The sequence below is a fragment of the Eublepharis macularius genome, chromosome 12 (assembly GCF_028583425.1).
Source record: "Eublepharis macularius isolate TG4126 chromosome 12, MPM_Emac_v1.0, whole genome shotgun sequence".
Taxonomy (NCBI): Eukaryota; Metazoa; Chordata; class Lepidosauria; order Squamata; family Eublepharidae; genus Eublepharis; species Eublepharis macularius.
In genome coordinates this window covers 27,183,995-27,201,224 of record NC_072801.1, presented here as the reverse complement: position 1 = coordinate 27,201,224, position 17,230 = coordinate 27,183,995, and the positions used below count along the sequence as shown (strand labels likewise).

Below are 17,230 nucleotides of genomic sequence, written 5' to 3'. Positions count from 1 at the left end.
AGTGGCAAAAACATGGGACACCTGGAAAGGATGAGGTTAATCTGGTGCTGCAGACCACAATGCTGTGCCCGAAGTCTTATATACGCAGCTGTCAGTCCAAGGCAGAGGGCAACAGGGCTTGCACACGAAAGGTTTCCGCAATAGCCCACACCATCTGGGAGGGGAGGCTTTTTGAATTTTTTTTAAAATCAGGAATTAACATAGCAATATACCATTATGTTGATATATCTATTTGTAAATTACCAGTTTAAAAAACACCTTGATAACCGTCCCCCCCACCCCCGCTTTACTGGAGTGGATTGGAATGGACACTGCAGGATGCTGCCTTTCCCCAAAATTTCCCTGTCCAGTCTCCCAGCAGTGGCCACCGTCACTCCAGGCCCCAGGGCTTTTGCAATTTTTTTTAAAGCAGCCTGTACTAGAATATATCAATATAACATTATAACAATAGGTGTAACAGCTTATTTGAATTCCTAGCTTCCATAAAAAATGTTTCTAGCTCCTTCCATTGTCTTTCCTCTTATATCTCCACAAGGAAAGGGGATAAGGGGGGAGTTAAATGAAAGCTGGGAATTCAGAGAACCTGTTACATATATTGTTACAGTGGTACATTGGTATAATGTTATTCAAGTGCTGGTTTTTTGTAAGTAAAAAGCCCTCCCCTATTGCTATGGGTATAGTGTCAAGGAAAATGGCTCTCAGGTGGATGGGAAAATTTGAATTTTCCCACCTATTCAGCAGTCATCCAGGTTTTACTTTGATCTTTCCTAAAACCTCACAGCAAAGCATATTTGAGAAAGGGGGACATTTCCTTGTCCCAGATGCTTTCCACACAGGTAATCTGCCCCAGGTTCAATGCTGTTGGGAAGTAGGTTTTTTTTCTTGCTTCCCCACAGCATTTGTGATGCAAGCAATTACGTTAACTGAAAGGTAGCAATTTCTTCACCTGGCCCACCATAGTAATAGTTCTATTGTCATAGCTCACCTGCTGAAGTACAGCAGGCTGGGGAAAATATGGATTTTCCTGTCTGCATTGCTGCCAATCCTGGTTTTGCGGAGATCTTTCCAAAACCATCTTTTTGGAAAGACCGCAGAAAAGGCATGGAAAACCCAGGAGGTGCATGGAAGCATGAGAATGCTATGGGGAAGGAGGGGGAACAAAACCCACTTCCCAACAGCATCCAGGCTGGAGTAAACGACCCATGACCCCACCCCCAAATCTCCTGCTGTTTTCAAATGCACCTTGCAATGGAAAACTTCCAGGGGGGTTATGCCCAGTGATGATATTCTTTGTGCTCCTCCTTTCCTCTAAGAAGCTTAGGTGGCAGTTCAATGCTTGATGTCCACAGTATAATGGTCTCTAACCACCACACTACACTGCCAATGATAGGGGCATTACTTTTACAATACAATTACAACTTATGTTGCACTTAATACACTTCAATATGAAATAGTTTTAATTGTTAGGTAGTACTAAGTGTCCTGACCTGGATGGTGTGGGCTAGCCTGATCTTGTCAGATCTTAGAAGCTAAGCAGAGCTGGCCTTGGTCAGTACTTAGATGGGAGACCACCAAAGAAGTCCAGGGTCACTACACAAAGGCAGACAATGGCCAACCACCTTCCTGCCTTGAAAACCCTCTAATTTGTTGTAAGTTGCCTGTGTAAGGTCAACCTGTCATGTTGACCTCTTTGGGGAACTGCTGGAACTGCGTTCCTGCGCGTTCCCCCTCAAAATGAGACTTGGGTTTACTCAAGGCCACCTAGTAGGGTAGCCACTCCCCCCAGTGGGGATGGGGGATCTCCCGCCCCCATCCTCTGCCTCCTGCTGTTACTCACCTGGCCAAGGGAGGGGGAGGCCCAGGGAACGAGCCCGGAAGGCAAAAACCCTCCTGAGTCAGTGTGCATGGGTGCATGCCCACTGTCAGGCGCAATGATGTCTCTTCCAGAAGTGACATCACTGCACCCCGCCAGGAGCATGCATGCACTCGAAAATCAAGGATCTGGCAACCCTACCACCTACTGAGCTCATGGCAATTTCAAGATTCAAACCAGCAGAGTACTGATTTGCAACCCAACCACCATGCTACTGCAGTTTTAACTGCTCATCAGGGCCTTCTATATTTTAAAGCCTTAAATTTCAGCTTCAGTTTTTACATGTGATTCAGCAACGAATAAAGTCACCCTTCTCTATGATTTGGAAACTTTCCCTTCTTTTTCCATGGTGTTTTGGCAGTTTGGGGTTGTTCATTGATTTTCCCTTCTTTTTCCATGGTGTTTTGGCAGTTTGGGGTTGTTCATTGATTTGCTTTAGGTAACATTACAGCTAAAAGCCATAGTGCTCTATAGACAATCTTAGAAATGATGTGACATCTTCATTCACCACACACCGGATGAGCAGGAGAGGGTAATGCTGTTTCAGGGTAAACGCCTTGCATACCAAAACATCTGGCCCAGCTGTGGCAGAAACTGCTGAGCTTTGCTATTGTCTTACTTCTCTTCCAGTCGTCACTCCCAACACACCCTTTTCCCTACTTTGGTTTACATCCATTCTTCCTCCTATCGGCTTGTCTGTGGCTGATCAAACTCTCCAGATTAGTCATCCATTCATTCATTTCTAAGATCTTGTGCTTGTCTACCATGCTTAATCACCCCTGTGTTATGCAACTGATATCAAATGGGGAACGAAACAGCAAAGATTAGTGAGGGAAGAGGCTCAGGTGAGGAAGCCAGGGAAAATGTCCTTATAAGGAAAGACTGAGGTTGCATCATTTGCTATAGACAATTCTCCAACTGAGTGTGGCTCTGAGCATGTGTAAAGTTTCATTCACTTTGTTCACTTAAAGGAACATCTTTAATAAGAAACCACTACAATGACAAAGGCAGTGAAGGTGTGTTTCTTAGCTGAAGGAAACAAGCTACATTAATATATTCTTTGTAAATAAGACAGGGAAAATTCTATCCTGGTCGTGCCTTTTTTTTTGGCAGAATACATACAGAAACAGCTCTAAAATGTTGCGCTGACAATTCCATAGTGCCCCCATTTACTGCTTATGGGTCTCCCCGCCGCCCTGTAAACAGAAACAGAAAAAAAACTCCTAGGCTTAATAACTCCAAAAACCTACCGATTTCACAACTGGGGTGATTTTTTTTATCCCAACCTATGTAACCTATTGGGATTTTTACAAATGTCCCATGACTTTATGCATATGAGAACTGACCCAAGGAAACACTGAAGTGTTATGAGACAGTTGGTCCAACCAGCAGGCTTTCACTGGAGAACATTTACCTCACTGCACACACAAGTAGGGTTGCCAGCTCCAGGTAGGGAAGTTCCTGGAGTTTTTGCGGGATGGAGCCTGGGGAGGGCAGAGTTTGGGGAGGGGTGGGACCTCAGCAGCAAATAATGCCAGAAAGTCTCCCCTCCAAAGCAGCCTTTTTTTTTCCAGGAGAACTGATCTCTGTGTTCTGGAGACCAGTCGTAATTCTGGGAGATCTCCAGTCACCACCTGGAGGCCGGCAATCCTAGACATAGGAAATGATTGCGGTCAAGAAATAACCCCCAAATCCTTTTCCTGTAAACATAAACATGGTAAACCTGGTGTTCATTAGCTGAATTGAGATTGGAGGGTTAAAATCTTCTCTCCCGTGTTTTCTATGGCCCTGATCCAATTTGGGGCTGTGCGTACACGCATTCAGCCTTTCACAGACAGGCAAGGATCCATACCATTGGTCTCATCCATTCGGGTCTTAAATGCTGCAGGAAAAACAGGGATGCTTCTCCCACTAACACGTAATATAGAACCCACAACCTGACATCATCACACCGTGTTCTTCTCTGCCTCACATCATTTAGAATAATGAAATCATAGAATCATAGGGTTCGAACGGACCTCTAAGGTCATCTAGTTCAACCCCCTGCGCAATGCAGGAAATTCACAACTATCTCCCCTCCCCACACCCCCAGTGACCCCTGCTCCATTTGTTGTTAGGGACAGGAGGTGAAGAAAAGCAATGAATAATGGCTTCACATTAGATGTGCATTATGCTTCAGGCTATTGGGAAGAGGGGAAAGAGACACACAGGTTGCATTCAGATGTTGCTGCAAGGTATGGTTAAACTCTGAGCCCAAGCATGTGCATTCACTTTATGAATGAAACTGGGAACTGATACGGATAAACGTGAGATCTGCATCACATGTTCAGTTGTACATGTGTTGAATATTATTCAGCACACATACTATAAACAATCAAGTATACAGCGTACATGGATTGTACATGAATTTACTGTAAGTTGCGAATAGGGCTTGTGAATCTGATTTTGATCAAAGTGAGAAGTTTTGCTTCAAGATCTGAGCATGGAGAGAGAAGCACACATGGGCACATTATCATGTGAAAAATCAGAATCTCACTGCAGCATGCCCTGATGGCTGGCCACAAAGCGGCGCCGGCTCTATCTACCCTGTCGCGTCAAATTCCAGCAAGCAGCCACTGATAATGAATGGCTTCACTTTCACCTAACAATTTTAATGCCATCAATTAAATCACTTTGCAATTCCCTCCCAATAATAAGCAAATGGGAGTCGCCCATTTCACAGACAGTTAAGCAAAGAGAACGAGGTCAGGGCATTAGCAGGAACCAAAAACAGGAGACTGGGGAACCCCTTCTGTTCTCAAAGTTTGACTTGCATTTCTAATGAATCCCCCAAGAAGAGACACAGAAGAACATTAGAACCACTGTATCTGTTTATATGCACAGTGGAAGATTGGCTGCTGAAATTCAGTCTCAGCAAACAGTTGTTGTTTTTTAATTATTGACTCACAACATTGGGCAAACACTGAAGAATCAGGTCAGTTGGGAAGCAGCAAGCTGCTTTTTATGGCAGACTCACACCCTAGCCGGCAAGTTATACTCTCAAGTCTTCCTCTCTCTGTCTTCACACATCCCAAGCAAACTGACAGATAAAAGAAACCAAAAGCAATTAAGGTAGGCATGTCCTACCTCACCAAATGCAGCTCAGTCCCAACCGGGTGGACCCATCAGGACTGTCCCAGATTGCTGCTTTACAACAGAAACAAGAGGATTGTTGCAAATTTCGGTTTGGATAAATCTATGTCTGTGTCTGGACAATCAGGATAAAAAAACACCAAACAGCCCTGACAGCTGGGCTGCTGCAGATTACAGAATCCAAACAGAGAAGGATCAGTATTGGAACGTTGACAATTGGTCCATCTGGTGCGAGGTTAATGGAAAGTCAGTTCAGCTGCACACTTTTGCCGAAATGCATCTCCCACCCTCCCAATGAAGAACACAGTTATCTGAGGGAGCATAAAAATTGGAAATTATCCCAAATGCTCCCTTCATCCCCATTTTCATTATTCATTCTCCAATCTCATCTAGCTCACTTCATCCCAAGGTGTTTCCATAAGGATGTTTTGCTCTGCCATGGCTTCTTTATGAGACCGCTGTTCTCAGAAAAGTCCACATGACGTCACGCAAATCTCGCGCAAGAAAACGCGATCTTCCGCGTTTTTTGCACGAGTTCCGGGTCATTCTGAGCAAAGGTAAGCCGTGTGGAAACGGCCACTATCTCCCCCTTTTTACCTTGCTTCCTGCATCCTCCGCTCCTCCCATCTTTGCTGTAATCTTTCTCAAATGTTTTAGGGTATCATATTTTGCAGAAAAATTGCCATTCAGGTATCACAGTAAGTGGACTCAGGGGACTGCAGTTTTAATCACTTATGACGAGAAAGGGGGGAGATCCAACTTTCTTCTCATTCAAAAGAACGTCCTTGTGTGTTCGTCTAGAGGCAATGCTTATGAACCACAGGCAACCAGCCAAGAGCCGAGGGACAAGCCTGTTTCACACAACCAGTCTGGCAGATCACTTAAGTGGGTGGGACTGTCTTGCTCTCCTGTTCGGAGAAAATGTGTTTCACACCAATAAAATGTAAGTCATTATGATTCTGAATTGCATTTCAAGTGTGCGGGGTTTCACGTGCATTCTCTTGGTAACTTTTATAACAACTCCATGAGACAGGGCAGTATAATTACCTGCCCATTTACTTACTGTATTTCGATTCCACTTTTCAGCCACACAACATGCTCAAAACAGCTCATGGGAAGCAAAATCAAAGGGCCATTACAATTTAATCCTTTGGAAGGGGATCTAGGCATGATGAAAAGGTGCCTGGCTGCTGCTTCCCCTCCCTACAATGGAGGCACTACAGACAGTGAGGGGGGAAGCCTAAGTGGAAGAATGCAGAGGCTTTCCTGAAGCTACCTAGACAGCAGCTGAGGCAACATTTGAACATGCTGTAGCTACTAGATCCCGCCCCCCTCCCAGCAAGCTTCCATGGCAAAGTGGGGGCTTGAAACTGGGTTTTCAAGACTGTGGTCTGACACTTCCCACTACCCCACGCTGCCTCATGGTCATGCCCACATAGCTTAGGAGGTCAATCAATGATCGACAGCTCAGCCTCTCGTGACAAATAAAGAATCATCTCCAAGGCAACCTGATGAAGAAGGCTCACTGACATACCGGTGGACATGGTTCCAGCTGGGGGGTGAGGATGGTGGGAGGAGGCAAAGAGTCATGGTTGGGGGGGGCAAGAGGAGAGGTGCACAGGTGTGGCTGTGCTCCTCTCCTGCAGCCCGTATGGTTGCTGCCATTCTTCACAGTGGCAGCAGAGCTTGGCCATTGCAGGCTTCACCCTGGGTGGCAGGGGCCACGTGGACACACTGGGACAGCAGTATATCACCTGCCATCCCGCAGTGTCCAACAAGCATGCTGGGGAAGGAACCATTGAGCGGCAGGCCGTTCAGTGCAGTGGATCAGTTGCCCTAAGCCTTGCCAATATTCCAATGGCTGTAATCAATAAAGTTGTAGCCCATTACATCCAGCAATGTGGCTCATTGCATCCAACAATGCTGAGTGTTGTGTATTCTTTGCCCAGGACACCAGCCCACTATAGCCCAGACGGATGCAAGAAAGTTTCACAAAAGCCGGATCAATTTTCCTAGGAGACTATGATGATTAACATAGCCAAAATTAGGTGGGTAGACAATGCATTGCTGTGTGTGCCAGTCAATTGTGCAGAGTTATTGCCAGTGCCATAATGGTCAAATTTCACAAGGATGATTACGTCGGCGGTGTTGGTGGTTTGACCATAATCACACAGGATATGTGGCAGCTTTAATGAGATATCTGCTGGGCCAACTCATAGGTGTTCATAAACGCAGCCAAAGAAAATGAAGCCGTACTGGGTGATTAAATATTAGGATCAACAACATGCAATTCAGGTTACTGCTTATCAGCCCTCCATCGACCATGCAAATGATCTTATTAAGTTAACATCAGGAGATGCTTGCAAGAGGAATGTAATCATTAAATCCACTGCACAGGCAGATCAAACATAGCTAAGGTGCCAGTGAAAAGTTATTCCAGAGTGGTCTGGGAGCTACCCATATTCACAAGTGCACTCACAGCTGGTGCCCAAAATCATGTTGAAAAAGAAAAAAGTTGAAAAGTCAAAGTTTTATTTCATATGCCAAAGAGGGAAGGTACTTTTCAGCTGGAACGCTAAAATATTCAACTGCAATGGAAACAGCCAAGAAATCCCCAGGTTTGAGTTGGGTTGTCTTCTGTGAACATAGAACCTCACTGGTTTATGGCCCATAACAGATAAATGCAACAGATAGTTTGAATCCGTGGCTCTTTCTTATTCAGGCCTCTGTAATGTAAGATGACATGGTGGCCCACAAAACAAGGAAACCACATAATGATCCTTGAGGGAAAAAAGATTAAGGACCACAGTGTTAAAAAACATGATCATCCTGTGATTTTCCCTTGGAACCTGCAAGCTGCCACTTCCTGGAAATCACTAGGCAATTCTGGGAAATAGTTCAACTGGATACACTTAGACATTTCCGCAAAGGGGGACAAGACCATATCATGGCCTGGAAACTGAACAAAAAGGCCACCCCAAAAAAGTGGAGCAGATGACTTTGGCTCCAAGGTCAATTTGCTTCCAAATTTAATCCTCAATTTCTAGAGTACAAAATAAAAAGCAAGAGGTTATTGACTATAGGATCCTTTATCTGGGCTTCTTTTGGAAAGAAGTGGTTCGTAGGATGCCTCCGGTGATGACTGCAGTAGCTCAGCATCACCACATACCCTTTGGAACCACTACTCCCCTTCAAAAAGCTGGGACAAACTAACATGGGGGCCCAAAGGAAATTGAATGTTTAAGAGACCAATTGGATTGGACCAAAATCCATCTGGTTCAGCAGATTGTTCCCAAGAGGATACGCCATTTTTTGCCACCCAGAAAATTAACATGGCTGTCCACTCTGCAATCTATTTCCAAGATGTCTGAGGTCCTTCCCATGAAGCTTGCCACTGGGTGTACTGCCTCTGAACATGGAAGGGCTATTTACTTATCATGGCTAATAGATTCATCCTCAACAAGTTTGCTTCCAATGCCTTAAGCATTGTGGAAATATTTTAAACAAATAATAAATTTAAATTTGTCTAATCCAGCACCACCATTAGTGACTATTGCCACATTTTGTGGCAATGAGTTCCATACGTTAACAAAACTCTCTTCCTATGGCTCATCTATTAGTGTTGTTTCACCAACATGAGTGTTCCAAAATAACATTAAACCCCCTTTCTCTTGAAACAGAAGCTCATTAGTGGTAAGAGCGGCAGGACTCTAATCTGGAGAGCCAGGTTTGATTCCCTAATCCTCCACTTAAAGCCATCTGGGTGACGCTGGGTCAATCACAGCTCTCTTAGAGCTCTCTCAGCCCCACCCACCTCACAGGGAGATTGTCTTGAAGATAATAAACACACACTTTGTAAACTGCTCTGAGTGGGCATTAAGCTGTCCTGAAGGGCGGTATATAAATCGAATGTTATTACTATTATGCACAACAGGACAGAAAATAATGAAATAAATCAATCGAGGAAGGTCCTATATTTTACGGTTGCTTACTGAGAGAATCAGTGTGATTTAGTTGCCAGACTAGTATCAGGACAGGAGACAAACATTCAACACACACACACACCACAGCCCAGAAGTTTCCTGGGTGATGTTGTGCTAGTCAGCCTAACTTACTTCGCAGGGTTGCTGTGCAGATAAAGTGGAGGAAAAGAGTTCATGTACTTATTTATTTATTTCAGTGGGGTCCCAAAGCAGCTTACATCATTCTCCTCTCCTCCATTTTACCCTCACAAAAACCTGTGAAATAGGTTAGGTTGTGACTTGTGAGTGTATGACTTCACCCAGCAAGCTTCCCAAGCAGAGTGGAGATTTGAACCTGGGTCTCCCAGATCCTAGTTGGACAATCTAACCACTGCACAGCACTGCCCTGAGGAAGACAGAAGACGGGATAATCAAATTTGGACATGAAGCTGAACGGGAGTCATTGGCCAGGCACCCTTCTCATCATGAAAGGACCCCGAATTCACTGCCTCCCTAGAGCATCTTTTATTATATTTATAGCTATATGCTAAGTGGCTAATAAAGCTATACTGGGAGTCAAACTTTGGAAAAAAAAAAGTAGCAGTTTAAGATATTTCACTATTACTATTACTATTACTATTACTATTACTATTACTATTACTATTACTTATTCAATTTGTAGTCCATTCTCCCTGCAAGCAGGCTCAGAGTGGATTTAAAAATACAGAAATAAACAATTAAAATTGGTAGCATAAAAAGAGCAGTTGCAGTTTCACAACCCACCCTCAGCCGCGCACATTGCTCAATCCCGCGTGTCGTTATTTGGGCCCACGGTGGCCAATGGCAAGCAGCAAACAAAAGAAGCAGAAGCAATGGCTCCATCGCCCCCCTCCCCACCCCGCGGCACCACCCCAGTTGGGACCTTCCAATCAGAAGCAGCTCCTTCTCACTGGCCTCCCGCCGGATCCTCCTCCAGATATCCATGGTGAAGAGGGTGCTGCTGCTGTTGAAAATTGAGGTCAGCGATGACATCAGAGCAGCCATCATAACCGCGACCATTAACCCACGCAGACCTGGAGGGCAAAACCACAATGCAATCATTGCCTTGGTTTGTTTTTGTTTTTTTTTTAAGGGATGCTGCAATTTCTGGGCCAAACATTCAAAGTGAATTAAAGATCTCTAACTCGCCTTGCCCCTTAGGTCAATCGCTTTCCAGACTGTGGCCTGTTCCCTGCTGTTCTGCTCAGCACAGTTCAAGGCATGCTCTCTGGTGATAGTGGCCCTGCTGGACCACTTCCCTCAGAGGAAGCCTCCTTAGGGCTGGAGGAAGGCTCCAAGCATTGCTAAGCGGATTGAGATGAAAACTGGTTGATCCTGTTGGAAACAGGATGCTGGGCTAGATGGCTTATCAGCCTTTCCTCAATGGAGTGATCAGTAACAACTTCCCAGAAAGTTGCTCCACCTCTGCTGCTCTCAAACCCGCAATCTGATGTTGTAAGGAAGTGCTGTGTGTAGGGGTGAAAGTTATCCAAGTACAGGCTAGTAGGGAGCACCAGTAAGAAAGTGACAGGAGTGATACTGCCTCATCTTCTCCTTCAAGAATCCTGTGAGTGTACAGATAAGAAATTAAAGGTACCTTCACCCTTGGTTGTCCTTGTTCTAGGACTAAGGCTGCCAGCTCTGGGTGGGGAAATTCCTGAAGATTTGAGGTGGCGCCTTGGGGAGGGTGGGGTTTGGTGAGGGACCTCAGTAAGGTATAACGGCCTAAAGGCGAACCTCCAAAGCAGCCGTTTTCTCCAGGGGAACTAATCATGTCAGAAGCTCAGTTTTAATTCTGAGAGGTCTCTGGGCCCTACCTGGGCCATTTCCACACGGCTTACCTTATTCTGCAAAATAGCGAAATCTCGCGAGAAGACGCTGTTATCACGTGAGAAGATGCTGTTATCGCGCGAGAAGATGCGATAACAGCGTCTTCTTGTGAAATTTCGGGCGAGATTTCGCTATTTTGCAAATAAGGTAAGCTGTGTGGAAATGGCCCTGGACACTGGCAACCTTATTTAGGACCCATTCTGGAAAAGCCAGTATGATGGCATACCTCTGTATTCATATCCTCCATGGACATGAAACTGAAGGGGAGATGCTGACTGCTGAGCCACTCAGAACCAAGCTATAAGTGAGGCCTGACACAGGTTGGACACTTGTCAGCTTCCCTCAAGTTTTGATGGGAAATGTAGGCATCCTGGTCTTGCAGCTGTAATGGAGAGCCAAGCTGTAAAACCAGGATGCCTACATTTCCCATCAAAACTTGAGAGAAGCTGACAAGTGTCCAACCTGTGTCAGGCCTCACTTGTAGCTTGGCTCTCACTTTCTCGGCCTAATCTTCCTCACATGGTAGTTTTGAGGTAAAAATGGGCACTGCATGTGGCAGTTCTGAAGCCCTTGGTGAAAGAACAGGCAGGCAGGCAGATGGATCCACTGCCGGTGCCAGGGTTTCTGGCACCTGCGGCAACCTCCTGCGCATGCGCGCTGCGCGCATGCGCCACAGACTGCGAGATGACATCATCGTGTGATGACGTCATTGCACAGCGCAAGCTGGGGGCATTCACCGGCGGATGGCTGGGGTGGTGGGCGGAGGCTGCTCCGCGCTCTGCACGCCACCCCGGCAGTGGCTTGTGGCTGCTGTGCCCGGCTGGGGGCATGTGGTGGCAGAACGGGGCTGGTTGGCTGGCTGCAGCAGCTGCAGGCCAGCCACACCAGCTCCGTGGTGCGCACCTCTGCCCCCGACACCCCCTCTGGCGCCTCTCCAGTGCCCTCGCGCCCTGAGACCGCAGCCTTCCTGGCCTCAATGGGTGCGCCGGCCCTGGATGGACCCCAGGTGCCCACTGGTGGCAGGCAACCTCCAGGATGTTTGCCTGATTGCCTGTTGGTTGCTGGAGACTGGTGGGAGATTGCAGGCCACTCAGTGATTTCCTGCCACCAGCGAGCACTCCGGACACATGTGTGGTTCACACGCTCCCAGCAGGCACAACGACGTCACTTTGCTTGGGGCTGATTTTGGCCCCCAATATGCTGAATGCATGGGAGCACACCTACAACTGGTGCAATGACTCCCAGAACTGATGTCATTGCATTGCCACCAAAAGTGAACATAAAGAGCCTCCTGCTGTTGAGTACCAGCCCGCCCCCCTTGCTGGAAGGCTAGGGGGACCTGGCAACTCACAGACAGACAGACAGACAGACCTCAGTTCAGAAGGCATTAGTGGAGTGCACCCAAAATCTTTTCCACCATTCAGGAGTTTCTCAGCAAACGTGGTTTCTTGAAGGCAGAAGGTTTGAAAACCATGCTCTGGATGTGAAACTGCAAATTCACCCATAAAATAATATAAAATGTGGCTACAGTAGAGAAAATCCATAACTAATAGTTCTAGGCTAGCCAGCTTGTCCATCAAGCATTTCCTCACCACTTTCACTGGAATTCTCCAGCACTCAAAGCAAGAGTGGTCCTGGGAAAGACAGGCAGGACTTAATAGCCAATAGAGACACAGAAATTGTCCCAATGGGGTGGCGACCGAGAACAACTGCAGGAACAGGCCAGGGAGGTCACATGGGCTGCAACAATCAGGAGGCTCTTGTTTCCTGGTATGGTCAAGCCAAGCCAAAAATTGTACTGTTATTCCCCTTTAAGAATTAACAGTGGAGGATTCAGGAATACAAGGGCAGCTATAATCCCATTTGGACCCAGAAACATTCCACACTAATTTCCCCATTAGTAATGCTTTGTGGTTCCTCATTTGGAAGAAAAGCCCCATTCAGCCTGGAAACCCAATAAAAATCTTGATTTTTCTTGGCAACCCAAACAAATATGACCAGAAAGAGGAAAACACGGGGAGGAAACTGCAGCCCAGCCCAGCCCAATGAAACAGTAGCAAGATCAGCACTCCCCAAGCTCCGCTTACCACTAGGCATCAGTTCAATCACCAGCTTCGGGTAAGCGATGTTGGAGCAGCCCACCGTGGCCCCGCACACTCGAGCACATTCATCTGGGTCCACGCAGCCAACAGCATCTGAAACAACAGAAGAAAAACTGGTCCAGCTTCCTGGGCTCCCGGCCACATAGCACACCTGGTCATGGAGCCCATCCAAAGAAACAGGAGCTGTTGTGGCTGAAATCAATGAAGACAGCGATTTTGAGTTAAAATAGTACGGTCAATTCTTCCATGGATTTAGCTGCGGGAGTAAATGGAGACTACTGCAACCCTAGACTGAGAATTCATTTGTAGGCAAACTGCTGGTCTCCCTCCTCATCAGATTGCCCAGATTTAGCTACTCACTGGCTACCTGTTCCCCTTCTGCACCCAGCACAGCCACAAACTCTTTGTCCCTTTTATTCCCTTCTCTCACTGTCCTTAGCCCTGATCAATCACTACAGTTTTAGAACTACAATTTCACTTAATGGGACAGCGCACTGCCTGTGATCCTTCTGACATGTGCAACCACCATTTTGCATGAAAAGGGCAACCTACATATTTTACAGCTTTTTGATGTGCAAAAGTATCCCTGCAAAAAATGTGGGTTTATGATGGCACATACCAAAGGTGGCAAACGCATATGTTGCCCTGTTCACACAAAACAGCAACCATGCAAACCCAGCACATTGCAAATAGCGCTAGTTCCCCTTACTCATATGGTTGCATCATCAAAATTGTAACAACTGAATGGAGATCCAATTCCCTGCATTAAAAAACAAAACAAAAACTTGGGCCTCTGGCCTTTGCTCTGCCAATCCTTTGATCCTCACTCTCCCCAAAGCCTCTGACTACCTTATTCAACAAAAAAAAATCTGTGTAGTATCTTTTATTAGGACCAACCGAATTGACTCAAAGCATCATGCAAGCTTTCAAGCTCACCAGAATTCTTCATCAGGCTGGATGTTACAAGGGTGGAAAACTGATTTTTCAGACCAGGATGTTAAGGTCTGGTCTTGCATGAACATCAGCTTTTCCTTCCTGTCTTGCTTCTTCACTCAGTTCCAGTATTCCAAATAAAACCCATCTTGCTGTCTCTCACCTTTCCTTCCAATCTCTCCTCCCACTCCACCTTTTCCACAGTTTTCAGCTTCAGACTTCAGCTGAAGTTAAGCCGAAGGACACACAACTTTGCCTGGCTTTTTCTCCTCCTTCCAGCGTTATCTTCCCAATGCCAACATTTAGATTGTAATCTCTTTTTGAGAGGCCTCTGCCCTGAGGTCATGGTAGCAGCCCTGTCAGATCAGATCAAAGGTCTGTTGGCCCTTACTTTCAGTGTGGTCTTATATTCAAGTGTACTCTGTCTCCCTAGCAGTGCATGTGTATCCACAATGGGAGAACAAGTGTAAGAGCTTTCACTTGAGCGTCCCCGTGTAAGATGTCTTGTGTAGAGAGATTCTGAGAGACCAGAAAGATATCAGGCCACAGAGCTTCAAGTCTGACTCTGTTGTTGCCACCTAGCAACTAGTCATCAGTGGCCGCTGACCATGAAAGGTCCATGGTAGTCATTGTTTATTTATGCTTTCATTCGTTCATTCATTCCTCAATTTTCTTTCCAAAGGGGAACCCAAAACAGCTTCTCTCCTTCTCAGTTTTATCCTCACAACAATGCTGTGAGGCCAGTTAGGGAGTGATTGTCCAAAGGTCACTTCCACAGTAAGAGTGGAGATTTGAACACAGGCCTCCCAGTGATTAAAGGGTTGGTTTAAAACCTGGAAGACTCAAGTTCCCTCTAGCCAAGGAAAGGAAAGGGGGACTTTTGACCAGTCACTGACTCTCTCAGCCGAATCTACCTCACAAGGTTGTTGTGAAGTTGAAATGGAGGAGGAGAGAGAAATATATATACTGTCCCAAGCACTTTGGCAGAAGAACAGAAAAAAATATACTCTGGCCACCTGGATTCATGTCACAGTAACACTGAGACTAGACTACTGTAATGCAGATTGCATAAGTCTCCCCTCAAAGTCAACTTGGAGACTCTTGCTGGTGCAGAATACTGCAGCTCGTTTACTCTCAGGAGCTAGATGGAACATGCATATTGCTCCCATTCTGCTATCACTCCATTGGCTGGCCATCAGTTACCAAGCTCAATTCAAGATAATGACGATCACATTCAAAGCCCCTCATGGTCTTGGCCCCTCGTATCTGTGCAACCGCTCTCACCCCATGTTCCATCACAGCAGCTTCACTCATCTGAACAGGGCCTTCTGCAGATACCACCCTGCAGTTGGGCAAAATCAACAGCTGCCCATATACGCACTTTCTCTGTGATAGCCTCCACCTTACAGAATGGCCAGCCTGAGGAGGTAAGGAAAGCTCCTAGACTCCTGGCTTTCTGCAAACTATGCACAACTGAATTATTCAGGAGGGCTGCCTATCAAGATTATACTGCTGTGTCATAACAAACTGCTCAGAGAGTTGCCTTGGTAGGGACAGGGACTATAGACTATGCTACTGGGTACTATATGCTAATGTAGGTATGCTCCTGCTAGGGAGTTTTCATGTTGCGACATTTGCCATGTTAGTTACACTTTGTTTCAGAAAGATTTCATCTCTGTGCTCAGCTTTATATTTGTTTTCCATTTTTTCTTCTACCCTATTGTATCTGCTCACTGAACGTCCTAACAGTTGTTCATTATTGTATTTTGCTCAGTGAATGTCCTGACTATTGATTATATTGTATTTCACCTGTACTGTGTAATCCGCCTTGGGTCTCAGTGAGAAAGACAATAAACAAACAAACATTAAATAAATAAATAGATTGTTGTCTGACATTCTAACCCCTACATCACACTGACCCGATTAAGTTCATGGAGAGCCATAAGCTAATTGAGCATTTTGTGAGTTAGTATTTATTTAAAATATTTGTACCTCGTGCTCGTGTGGCAACAAAAGATTGTCATGGCACATGTATGTTGCACTAGGACAGGGGAAATTCAAGTTCTAATCCCTATTTGCTGTGAAAATTATGGGAAGACCTTGGGGCATCACTTTCTCTCTGCCCAACCAACCTCACAGGGGTGTTGTGAGGATAAAATGAAGGAAGGGAACCCACAGATGCTTCCTTAAGCTCCTTGGAAGAAGAGTGGAATTAAAGTGTGTCAAACAAATAAAAATTCTTAAGGCAATTCCTTTTAGATTCCTACTTAGAATCTACTAATTTTGGCGCGCTCCCTAATTCTAGCGTTATAGGAGAAAAGCTTTTGTTTCTGTTATATTATTCTCAAAAAAGGCTGCAAAGGTATTACACTGATGTTATTAATAAATCGTCATAATAATTATAGACATGCTGATGCAGCAAATGATGCTGTTGGTGCTCATTGAACAGGGACTGCTCAATGCCAGGAATGCTGCAAACAAACGCATTAACAGAGATGAGCCATAATACCTGAATGGAACCTCCACGGCCAGCAGCAGTATACCTCACATGATGCCGAGGACAAAAACAATCAGAGAGGGTTATGTTCAGCTTCTCAAAGCAACTGGCAGCTATAGGAAACGGAGTGCTGGACTAGAACAAGCAGACAGGTCTAGAACAAGTCTAGAACAAGCAGACTTGGTCCAGCAGAAAAGAGTGCTCGCTGGGGAAATTCATGGAGATTGAAGGGCAGCATTTGGGGAGGAGAAGAAGCTCAGTGGGGTTGTGATGTCACTCTAGGACTTCTGTTTCTTCTAAAATCTACTTATACCATAAAACACCCTCCAAAGCTGCCATTTCCTCCAGAGCCATTGATTTCTGTAGCCAGAAGATAAAGTGTAATTCCAGGAGAACGCCAGGCCCCAACTTGAAGTTGGTAACCTAACCAACAGGAACAAACAGGGGCGACGGAAAGGAGGTCAGCCTTCCCTCTCCCAATAGCTTGTGCACTAAATCTTTCACCAATTGGTTCTAAAGCAGATAGATCCTGGCTTCTAGGGGTCTTGCCACATGAGACATGTGGTTTGCATAGTATGAGAGTCCCCGGGTTCATGCCTTAAATAAATAAGCAAAGCTTCAGCTTGGCACGCCTAAACCAGGCCCTGGCCCTCCCTCCTTCACCAGGTCTGCTAGAGCCAGCCAGCACCGATGAGATGAGTCAGTTTCCTGTCTTCCCTGCCTGCACCAGACCTAGAGAGAGAGACAGAGGAGTGCAGTTTTGACATATTCCGAAGGAGTTAACAGCACGAGAGGCAGAAACAGGGATGATCCAAAGGCGGGTTAACATGTGACTGCAGGTGGGGCAAGGAGGGGCAAATTA

The 17,230-nt window shown here is 45.8% G+C and overlaps 1 protein-coding gene across 2 annotated transcripts in view; it reads right to left on the bottom strand.

The window, feature by feature from the left end:
* Nucleotides 1-17,230, bottom strand: part of SLC5A10 (solute carrier family 5 member 10) — a 111,865-nt gene that overhangs the window by 11,067 nt on the left and 83,568 nt on the right. For both annotated transcript variants that reach the window (XM_054992654.1, XM_054992655.1), the window contains exons 10-11: nt 12,924-13,031; nt 9,890-10,040 (exon numbers count right to left, since the gene is read on the bottom strand). In XM_054992654.1, the coding sequence (XP_054848629.1) occupies nt 9,890-10,040; nt 12,924-13,031 (259 nt within the window). The remainder of the gene's footprint in view (nt 1-9,889; nt 10,041-12,923; nt 13,032-17,230) is intronic.